Here is a 12,072-nt window from a genome sequence, read left to right on the forward strand (position 1 = left end):
TACATCATGCTACAAACAGCAAAAACTGTGCCCAATTGAAATGTATTAGTACCAAGCCCTAAATGGCTAGTGACCCAGGTACCTAAAAGAGCACCTTCCCCAATGTCAATCACCTCAGACCCTGCAATTGCCAGGTGAAGCCTTGGTGGTGGTACTGTCACTGGGGCACCACCCAGCTGGCATTGACGTGTGTGACAGGGCTTCTCAGTTGCAATTCATCTGTCACCCTCACTGAATTTCACGAGGAATTTAAAAATATTTCTGTTTACTCAGACATTTTATGCCAGAACCTGGCAACCCTGAAATTACCAGCAGAGAAATATGATGGTTTTAAATTGTTTTAGAATGTTTTCAACTGTTTCTAGAATTTTTTTTTTAATGATATTGATGTTGGGCTTCTTTGGGAGGAAGGGTGGGGTATAAATTGAATAAATGAGGAGGAGGAGGAGGAAGATACTACTTCAAGCAGTAGTTGTAGTTGTTTTAATTGAGGGGAAAACCCTACATACTTTTGATATTTTCTTTCTTGACCCTTCTGTGCTTTCCGCTTCCTCATGTTCCTTTGCTCCTTGAGTGAGATTTGTGTAGCTGACCAGCTTGCCAAGCAGGGAAGAGACCTTTGGCCGAATATCCAATTCCTCCTGCAAAGGAAACACAAGATGGTGAGGTTTAGTAATGACAGTAAATACTTAGCATTTACATAGTGCTTTCCGTGCTCAAGGCACTACATTTATATGACCTCAGAAATTGTTACAACAGCCTTTGAAGTAGACCAATGGGATTGTTTCCATATAATGGGGGGGCACCTCTCTCCAACATGCCGCCTGCAGATTGATGAAGTCTCAGAGCTTGTTATTCTGCACGTTTCCTGCCAACCACCTCGGTTGGCAGAATTGGCACTACTACAGGTACCATGAGAAGAGAAGACTCCCTGGAAAAGACCCTGATGTTGGGAAAGATTTAGAGCACAAGGAGAAGGGGACAACAGAGGACAAGATGGTTGGACAGTGTTCTTGAAACTACCAACATGAGTTTGACCAAACTGCGGGAGGCAGTGGAAGACAGAAGTGCCTGGCGTGCTCTGGTCCATGGGGTCACGAAGAGTCGGACACGACTAAATGACTAAACAACAACAACAGGTACCACATAATACCCACTCCACATTTGTGTAGCATTCCTCAATTGTTTAGCATGGCAGTGCCTACACTTTTGAACTCCGTGCCTATTGAGATCAAGCAGGCAGCATCACTGCACGCTTTTCAATGCCTGCTAAAAACATTTATGTTTAGACAAGCCTACTCAGGTGCTTCAAAAGTTGAGGTAATTTAATCTGTTCTAGTATTTTTATTTTTGTATGTTTTAAGCAGAGTTGTATTTTTTTTCTTGAAATCAAGCAGCATATAAATTTTATTAAATAATGAATGAATGAATTTAAACCAGCAAGCCACCCCCCTCTACCAGCTAAAGACCTTTCACACAGAAAGCATTCCTTACAGGTGGTTCTGACTTGCGCTGACTGACTGTTCTTGCATTTTTCCATACAGAATTACACAAAGTATAATTGTGGCGCAGGCCACAATAAATGTGTTAAGTTTTTAAGAAGGTGTCATAAAACTTTCTGCAGCAGACCAACACAGCTCTCCTCTGAAATTCAGTGGCAATTCAAAGTTCTTCTGAGTTGTCTATGCTATTTTAGGCTTATTGACCCTTAATGTTTTTGGTGATTTATTATTGTAAGCTGCTTTTAGTGCGTACATCTGGCAGATACTTACAGCTGATAAAATGATCAAACAAAGAACCAATAAAATAATGTTGTCTGGGTGGAGAATGACAGCAGGCTCCACAGTGTAACTTATCGAATTTGAAGCCAAGCAAAGATTTGAATAAAGATCTACCCATTTCTGCCTTTGTTTCCCCTCACCAGTTCAGCCTGCAGGTAAACTCCCTGATGTGGTCTGAAAGAATATGGGTATATATATGGCAGACCACACACACGTATATATGCCCAGCTTGGAAGAATATGGGTAAAAGTATATTGCTGTTGCTAAGCAACTATATCATACACCAGTGACTGTAAGAGGCCCATGGGACAAGGAAGGCCTAGTCCCTCAGCAACCTTCCAAGCCCTGCTTCTGGAACTTTCTGCTGACATTACAAATAAAAATAAATGACTTATCTAGTCATACACACACACACACTTCTGCAGCTGTAAGGGAAAACCTGCTTTCAGGATTCTACTCAGCTGCTTGCAAAGTGATAAGCATGCTCCTGTCCTTACCATCTTCCAAAAGACACTGGGAAAGCTGATAAGCACTGGGCCTCCAGTTTAAGTTTGATAAAATAAAACATGTCATGTTAAGAATAAATGTAATAAACCATTTCCAGAGGCATACCTGTGTTAATCTATTGCAGGAAAGGAAAAAAAGAAAAAGAAACTGTTTTGTGTCATAATAAAACATGACAGTCTTTAAGGGGCCACAAAACTTTTAGTTGTTTCAATACAATTAAACAACTGATAACCTATTTGGTTACATGTAGTCATGTAGTTTATGCTCTGGCTGTTGTGCACTGATTTCCTGCTCCTTTATTTAGCTCACCCCTTACCTTAAAATATTATTTGTTTGAATTCCTGTTTTTTAGACTTTTATGTGCTTTTATACTACTGTTTTACTGGTTTTCGGTTGTATTTTTGTTCTAATGATATTGTTTATTTTTATGTCATACACCACTTAGAGACTTTAAGTGGTTTATCAATGCTTTTAAATAAATAAAAATATGGGCCTACTTTTAGAACTTTTACAACTTAATTCTCTCAGGCACATCATCGCAGTACTGGCATCTTGCCTGTCAGTCTTTGATGCCACAAATGGGATTCGCAGAGGGTCCGGATGTTGGCTGAGAGGATCTGCTAAATGGACACCAAAGCATAGCTCAGCAAAAGAAGTTTGCTGGAGAGTTTGCTTTCAAGAGGCAAACTGACATTTGCTGAAAAAGCAAGCAAGTCGGCCAACCTTTCCCAACAGTTACCACAAAGATGTGTTTTTAAAAAAATACAATGCAACACACCCAAAACAAAAACAAAAGGGCCGACTGCTGGAGCCAAGTAGAACATTCCTCACAGCAAATGGGAAGCTTCTGAAGGAGCTAATGAACTGAGGAGAGGCCTGCTGAGGCAACCTCAGGAGACCTGAAGGGCCATCTCCATGGAAATGCTTTGTACAAAATGGAGCAACTCACTTGAAACCTGATGAAGCAGCTGCTTGCTATTTTTTAATATATTTTTTTAAAAGGCCTGGCAGGAGACTGAGGCATGGTTCTATAGAGATAGGCAGAAAACTGCTCTCAACTTTTGCAGTAAAGTCAGTACCCAGAAGGTAGAGCAGCCATCTGGCAACATTTCTCCCCTGCATCCATATGCTTCGTCTCTTTCTGTAAATGCCCCCAACTCCAGCTAATGGAACTGTTTCAATCAGGGCTGCAATGTTTAACATATTAATCAGTTTACAGTGCAAAACTGCCAGCTCAGAAGCAAGTCTCAGTGAGACTCACATCCAGGCAAGTGTCCATAGATTTGCAGCCTAAAAAACAAAAGTTAAAATCGAGGGGGGGGGGAGTTTCAGTCAGCTAAATCGGATAGTCCCCGCCCCCAAATCATCATCTTTAATTCAAATACCAGAACTGCAGATTGAAAGCCCCACTTTAAAATTACATTTGCTATTTTGTCTTGTATAGAAGAGGTATCCATGCCTAAGACTAGACCTGTTATGCCACAATGCATTTTTTAAAATTCAATCAAGTAAACAAACAAACCCTTGTGTGATTAATAGTTTTACATTTTCCCAATTCACTTGCAAATACTTCCAACATCGAAGGCCGACAGATGCCTGTAAACCAACAGGTGAAACTATTTTTTTTTTTTTTGTAATTATAAAAAAATGCTAAAGGAGCTTTAATTAAATTAAGATCTTTTTGCTGGGGTGTTTCAGTTACATTAGAGTGTTTTGCCAAAGAGCTTTTAATTAAATTAGTTCTTTCTTTTATTCATTGTACCAAATGAACACAAAGGAACCAGTTCCATAGGCGGCCATGTTGTCCAAATAGCCCAGTTCTGTTTGCTCTGACTGACAACAGATTTACAAGATTTCAAGTCTGCCTCTTTTAATGCTGGAGGTGCTGGGGATTAAACTTGGTAACATGGGCAAACAAAGCATGCCATCTACCACTGAAACATGAACCTTTGCCGGCATTAACAGTATCAAAGAAAAAGAAGTCAATTGAAACTTTCTATTGTGTTCTCTCTCTCACCAATAATTGCCTCACTAATGGGATATCAAGAGCAAAGGCACAAACCTGTGAAGAGCCATTTCCCCAGGACTCATTTTGAGACATGACCACACATCCCTTGGCAGAAAGGTCACCGCATTCTCTTATTCAAACCTAACACAGGCAGAGGATTCTCCTCTGTGATGCAATACTGAAGGTTCTGGGTTGAAAAGACTAATGCCAACAATACATTGCAGGGTTAGGACTTGTCTTGTTTTTGAGGCTGCATTTTAAAAGGAGGCATTCCAGACCTGTCAACAGCAACCTGGCTGGGGAAAACTGGAAATGCCTAATAAAAATTTCTGTGGACTAGTAACTGCTGGATTTCTTTGCAAGGCTCTAGTTTACTCAAGCTGCGAAAATGCAGATCAGAAAAGGTCAACTTTGCACTTGTTTATGTGCTCTCTTGCATGAATTTTAAAATGCCTTCTTTAGCTCAGTCTAGTGCCTACAATTATTTTGCACTACGGCTCCCATCAGCCCCAGCCAGCAAAGCCATGTTGGCTGAAGCTGATGGAGTTGGTAGTTCTAAACATCTAGCAAAGGCTGCTTTAGCTACTTGACTGCCCACGAATTTCTCCAAGAGCATGATAGGAAATGGTTAGTCTGGATAAATAAAACTTTGGACATGGACAGGACATGGTTTTCTGGGATCGCTCCAGATGAGGAACCACCACACCTAAAACTGCCACAGTGGGCCAGGGCAGTCAGTGATGGGCCTACATAATAGGGAAGAGGCATTCAGAGAAACCAAAGGCACATTGGCGACTGAGACAACCTAGATAATGTGGAAACAAGTGCTGCAGGGATAATGAGAGGACTGTTCCTATGCTCTTTGTCAAGAAAGATTGCTCCACTGGCTCTGCTAAAGCAAGGGAAGGAAGAGTTGGCAACAAGGGTGAAACAATTCTCCAAGGTCATTGTGGGCTTTCGCAACAGCCACCTACTTAGATACACAGGGAAAAGAGACTTGAGGAAGTGGCTCAACACATTTATCCTTGATGGGGCAAGGGGGGTTAAGCACATCAATCCACCTGCCACCTCTCTCCTGAAAGCTGTCGCTTCCTTGGCTGGGGCTTATAGCAGCTGGCATCCAGCAACACCTGGGCATAAAATGAGACCTGCTAAATCAGGTCAAAGGCCCACCTAATCCAGCATCCCATTCTCACTGTGGCCAACCAGATGTGCAAGGGAAGCTGACAAGCAGGACCTCAGAGCATCAGCGCTCTTCCTATTTGGAATTCCAGCAATTGGTGTACAGAGGAGAGCAGTCAAGAAACCTGGAAACTGTAGTTGTTTATTTCTACTGTCAAAACTGAAGTTTGTTGCATGTGCTTTGTGTTGTTTAGAGACCCCTATTCCCCTCACAGAGCTACAATTTCCAAAGTCAATCCAGTCAATCCAGTTTCCCAGTGGACTCTGGGAATTGTAGCTGTCTGAGGGTAATAGGGGTCTCTTAACAACTCTCAGCACCCACAACAAACTGGTGCTCCCAGGATTCCCAGCCATGACTGTTTAAAAGTAGCATGATACTGCTTTAAATGTATAGTGCAGATGGGGTCAGAATCAGCTTCCCACTCTTATGAGTAACATGGTTTAGGTGGGAACATGGTTTAGGTATCCCTAAGAAGCTGAAGAATGAACAAAAAGTCAAGGTTGATTTAAAATTATTATTATTATCGTACCTCAAACAAAGCCAAGTTTCTGTCATAATAATCTCCTCCTTTGCCAGGATCAGAATTGTTGAGGAAAGGACTGCTTTCTTTATGATTGCCATGGCCTGTGGAAAGAAAAGAAGATTCCAGATCATTTGGGGAAGAAGACAACCTCATAATTCTAAGAAAAGGAAGAGACATAATTGGCACACTTGCATCGTTTTGTTTTCTTTTTCCACCAGCCTGTGATCTTAAAATTGATGGCTTTCAGAAATTTATTACCCTTGGAGAACTCTTTATTTGTCAGCTGACAAATGTACATGCACACACGCACACACACACACTGCAGAGCATGCTGGGATGCTATCTAGCGCAGACTCTCACTACATGCGGAACGGCAGCCAGGACAGGGGTGAGGGGGGGTGTCATTACCCTATAGAGGGGTGGGCAACCATTTTCCTGTTGAGGGAGGCCACATGCTGGGGGAGAAGGCAGAAACAAAAGTGTTCTGGATTAAGCAATCTGAAATAAAGCCTGCTCACCTTCAATTTCTACCATCAGATTACAATATTCAGTCTTTCACAGGTCTATTAATAAATAATCCCCACTGCATTTGATGGGGTTACTGTCAAGTACAGTCGTACCTTGGTTTTCAAACGGAATCCATTCCGTGAGTCCGTTCAACTTCTGAAAACGTTTGAAAACCAAGGTGCGGCTTCCGATTGGCTGCAGGAGCTTCCTGCACTCAATCGGAAGCCGTGCTGGACGTTTGGGTTCCAAAGAACGTTAGCAAACCAGAACACTCACTTCCGGGTTTGTGGCATATGGGAGCCAAAATGTTCGAGTCGCAAGGCGTTCGACAACCAAGGTATGATTGTATACAGATTATGTTTGTTTTATTTATACAAAAGATCAAAACAGTTATGGCCCTGGAAAGGAAGTGGAAGTAATCCTTTCCTCCTCCCTCAATATGTACAATTGGGATGGGGATGGTGGATATAGCCCCTTCCAGTTTTTTATGAAACTACATGGAAAAAGAAGGAACACACAATTTAGAAAGCCAGGAAAATAGAAGCAGGAAAACAAAGAAGGAACACTTATGGGAAGGAAGAATGGTGCAGATTCAAGAGTCTCAAAGTAAGTTTTGGGGCTGAAAGTTGCCCACCTGTGCCCTACTTCATCTTTGATATGCCTTAAAGGTAAAGGGACCCCTGACCATTAGGTCCAGTCGTGGCTGACTCTGGGATCGCTTTACTGGCCAAGGGAGCCAGCGTACAGCTTCCGGGTCATGTGGCCAGCATGACTAAGCCGCTTCTGACGAACCAGAGCAGCGCACGGAAACACCGTTTACCTTCCCACCGGAGCGGTACCTATTTATCTACTTGCACTTTGACGTGCTTTCAAACTGCTAGGTTGGCAGGAGCAGAAACTGAGCAATGGGAGCTCACCCCATCGCGGGGATTTGAACCGCTGACCTTCTGATCGGCAAGTCCTAGGCTCTGTGGTTTAACCCACAGCACCACCTGCGTCCCTTGATATGCCTTAAGTTTCACCCAAATATCCCCTTTTGGGAAGAATGGTAATGACAAACACTTTCAGGGAAGCTTGCCTGGCATCACTGATCTTCAATTTTAGAAAGCTTTTATAAGCTTTCCCCAAAGCTCAGTTTGAAAAACACAGGTCTGGGTGTGAGACTTTATGCCCAACAGAAAACAGGGCTTAAGAAATTGAGTCCATTGAGGAGCAGGCAGAGGAAAAGCTATCACCCCATGAAATGCCCTACACATAGAAACGAGTACATCTAGCGTTACCCTTTATATGCTAGTTTTCTATGTGCAGAGATTAGTGGTAGCAGGATGAAGGAAAAAGCAGACATGAGAACCCCCAACAATGGAACAGCCAAGAAACAAAGCTTACCAACTCACTGAATGAGCACAGTTCGACCCTTATTGATTGCACAATTATATAAAAATCATGCACAATTTTGATATTTGGACATTACCTCAAGTCTGAGATAGCAAATGTGAAGAGCCTAGAATGTTTTCTGGTGCAAGTATTATACAAATGCTGATAAATTATAGGGGAGCTCTGCAACTTTAAATGTAGATTTCAGTCTTTCAAATCCACTCTTTGTCACTAAAACCTGGACTTCGCTCAATTCGAGTCCCACCAGCTATAAAAACAACAGTAGTAACAGCGATCTGTACACCCAACTAGCCAACTGGCACGGGATCCATTCTGCCTCACAGATAATTATTTTCAGAGTTAAGAATTAAAGCCAAGTATAAAAAAAGAGAGTCAAGTTTCCCATTAGCTTCTACACAGTAGTATCTTTACTTGGTTACTTAGTTATAGAACCTGATACTCTGAATTTGTTTGCTTTACAAACAAAAAACCCCTGCAATCTATTCAGGACTGTTTTAGATAGCTCTCTGCCAGGAGAAATTATGCTTGCCTGCTTCCAAATGAAATACAAGGAGGAAATGGAACCTTCGACTATTAAAGTAGAATAGCAGTATAACTGCTAATAAAGAAATATCTTGCCCTCCTTTTGATTGGATGATTTCTAAACCTGTCAGCATTCCGACTGACTGTGGAAATGGCAGAACAGGAGGCCCCATCCCACATAGTCATCAAGGCAAAATTTCAGACATCCTCACAAAAAGCTGAAGTATTCCAGAGAGGCAGAGTAGGATTCAGGCGTGATTGATCTAATGTGTTTCTTTATTTTGTTTGTTTGTTTTTTGTTTACAAGGTTCACCAGCTACAGCCAGATGCAATAGTGAGACAAGCAAACATATGTACACTAAAAAGTATTGAACACATTGCCTCTGAGCACATGCTCAGCTCAGGAATTGGTGTTCAGTACCAGAACAAAGCTCACAGACAAATCTACTCCTGGTTTCTCCAGCTCGCCAGACATAATTCTGCTTCAGCAGCTTCATTTGGGGGGTGGGGGGTGGAGCATTTTAGTTGTTGCTGTAAAGCAGGGGTCAGCAAGCTTTTTCAGCAGGGGGCCGGTCCACTGTCCCCCAGACCTTGTGGGGAGCCGGACAATATTTTGGAAGGGAAAAAATGAACGAATTCCTCTGCCCCACAAATAATTCAGAGATGCATTTTAAATAAAAGCACACATTCTACTCATGTAAAAACATGCTGATTCCCAGACCATCTGCAGGCCAGACTGAGATTGCGATTGGGCCAGATCTGGCCCCCGGGCCTTGGTTTGCCTACCCATGCTGTAAAGCAATTGGAAGTCAGAGAGCCTTGCCAGAGAACCTACTGAAAATCACAGAGATCTACCAGTAGACTCTGATAAGAACATAAGAAGAGCCCTGCTGGATCAGGCCAGTGGCCCATCTAGTCCAGCATCCTGTTCTCACAGTGGCCGACTAGATGCCTATGGGAAGCCCCCTGAGTAGGACCTGAGAGCAGCAGCGCTCTTCCTGCCCTCCCAGCAAGTGGCATTCAGAGGCATGCTGCCTTCGAGAGGGGAGGTAGAACAGAGCCTTATCCTCTATGAATTTGATTCTCTTTTAAAGCTATCCAAGTTGGCGGCCGTCACTACACATTCTGGAAGTGAATTCCTTAATTTAATTGTGTACTCTGCAAAGTTCTTTATTGTCACGTGAATTCTGGACCATACATCTGCAGCAACCCTCAGTTTCAAGCATTTTAACTGCAAGTTTGCTGATTTATAACTTACCTGAACCATCTAACCAAAAGTTGTTTAATACCCCTGTTCATGAGGAATTTGTTGAAATATTTAACTTTGTACTTGCAGAATTATTCAGAGTTTGGGTAATGTAAGAACAGGAACTATCTGACTGCAGGATATTGCTCCATAAAGATATACAAATTTATTCCAAAAATATATGATTATACAAGCAGTGTTAGATATAATGAACTATGGATATTTTTAAATAATTTTATTCACTAGTCCATTTTGGCGACTACTAGAGGAATGACTGAGCTTGCATTTGCCAATGGGTAGGTCAATGTGGGTGGTGTTTGATGGTTGTCCGTCAGTCTCGGATCATGACTGATACACATGGGGAATATATTATTTCTTATTTCAACTGAGCAGACTTCAAATCATCCTTGCCTCAATCCTGGTGGCATAGCAGCTGGCAGTTGGCCAGAAGGTGCTCATACATGCTGCCTTTGGCACCTGTACATCAGAGGCAAGCTGTAATAGTCGGTCAAAACAGTTCTCTGTATGAGCACCCTGTAGCATGCTGTCATCAGATCTGCTGCCAACCACCAGAGAGTGGCTCCCAAGTGTTGAAATATAAGGCTCTAGCCTTTCCAATGTTCAGTTGTAAATGGTATTCATCATACCTGTTAAGGATTAATAGCGTTAATCATTTTTTGATGTACTTACTCTGACCCACTTGCACAAGGTTTGCAACCTACAGGTTGGGAAATACTGTATTATAGGAAATGCAGCCAGGTTAAAGTGTTTGAGGGCTAGTAGCCTGTGTATGCTTATTTACAAGGTGGCCTTTGATGATATGTGGTTCTCTGTCTAAACATGTGCTTTCTCTTTGCTCTTTTCAAATCATTCCCATAAGTTCCAAATTCCTCCACTGTCAGCTCCAGAGTCAAAAGGTTTAAAGTCAAGTTCACAGCAAGGACATCCTATTTTAATCTCCATCAATATGTTGATTTGGGCATTGCAGACAGCACATTAGATGAATTGTTATATTCTCAGTGGGAGTACATTACTACCCTGCCAGAAACATTCATTAATCAAGATCACCTTCAGTTAAATATCTGACTAATCTGCACATTTCACAATTGCTTCAGCTCATAAAGCTTAAAAGTTAACACATTTCAAGGCCAGCTCCCCCTGTATTTGGATAAATGCTTTGTAACCAATATTTTTTTCAGGCAAACAAAAATCATGACTTTCTTATGTAACGGTTGTTTTTTTTCACTATTCCAGCTGTCAGGTGTTATTTAACTTCTCCAGACACTCAACAGGAAAACCACCTTAAAAGCATCCAGCTAAACTTGCAAATACAGGTGAAACTCAAAAAATTAGAATATTGTGGAAAAGTTCATTTATTTCAGTAATTCAACTTAAAAGGTGAAACTAATATATGAGATAGACTCATGACATGCAAAGCAAGATATATCAAGCCTTTATTTGTTATAATTGTGATGTTTATGGCGTACAGCTGATGAAAACCCCAAATTAACAATCTCAGAAAATTAGAATATTAAATGAAATCAGCAAAACGAGGACTGCAAATAGAGCAATATTGGACCTCTGAGAAGTAGAAGCATGCACATGTACTCAGTACTTGGTTTGGGCCCCTTTTGCATCAATTACTGCCTCAATGTGGCATGGCATGGATGCTGTCAGCCTGTGGCACTGCTGAGGTGTTATGGAAGACCAGGAAGCTTCAATAGCAGCCTTCAGCTCTTCTGCATTGCTTGGTCTCATGTCTCTCATCTTTCTCTTGGCAATGCCCCATAGATTCTCTATGGGGTTCAGGTCAGGCGGGTTTGCTGGCTAATCAAGCACAGTAATCCCATGGGCATTGAACCAGGTTTTGGTACTTTTGGCAGTGTGGGCAGGTGCCAAAGTCCTGCTGGAAAATGAAATCAGCATCCCCATAAAGCTCGTCTGTAGAAGGAAGCATGAAGTGCTCCAAAATCTCTTGGTAGATGGCTGCATTGACCCTGGACTTAATGAAGCCCAGTGGACCAACACCAGCTGATGACATGGCTCCCCAAATCAACACAGACTGTGGAAACTTCACATTGGACTTCAAGCATCTGGCATTGTGTGCCTCCCCATTCTTCCTCCAGACTCTGGGTCCTTGGTTTCCAAATGAGATGCAAAAGCTGCTCTCATCAGAAAAGAGAATGTATGGGGCATTGCCAAGAGAAAGATGAGAGACATGAGACCAAGCTATGCAGAAGAGCTGAAGGCTGCTATTGAAGCTTCCTGGTCTTCCATAACACCTCGGCAGTGCCACAGGCTGACAGCATCCATGCCACGCCACATTGAGGCAGTAATTGATGCAAAAGGGGCCCAAACCAAGTACTGAGTATACGTGCATGCTTCTACTTCTCAGAGGTC

The 12,072-nt window shown here is 42.2% G+C and overlaps 1 protein-coding gene across 4 annotated transcripts in view; it reads right to left on the minus strand.

The window, feature by feature from the left end:
- SLC12A4 (solute carrier family 12 member 4) overlaps positions 1-12,072 on the minus strand; it is a 62,053-nt gene that overhangs the window by 27,618 nt on the left and 22,363 nt on the right. For 3 of the 4 annotated variants that reach the window (XR_014551013.1, XM_083624868.1, XM_083624867.1), the window contains 2 exons: positions 6,009-6,103; positions 510-641 (listed from right to left, as the gene is read on the minus strand). Coding sequence is in view for 3 of the 4 variants with exons in the window: in XM_083624868.1 (XP_083480994.1) it covers positions 510-641; positions 6,009-6,103 (227 nt within the window). In the remaining variant the exon portion in view is untranslated. Of the gene's footprint in view, positions 1-509; positions 642-4,350; positions 4,785-6,008; positions 6,104-12,072 lie in introns of those variants that run through there. The other variant, XM_083624869.1, reaches the window with a different exon arrangement.

This window comes from Podarcis filfolensis, assembly GCF_964270895.1.
Source record: "Podarcis filfolensis genome assembly, chromosome: 8".
Taxonomy (NCBI): domain Eukaryota; kingdom Metazoa; phylum Chordata; class Lepidosauria; order Squamata; family Lacertidae; genus Podarcis; species Podarcis filfolensis.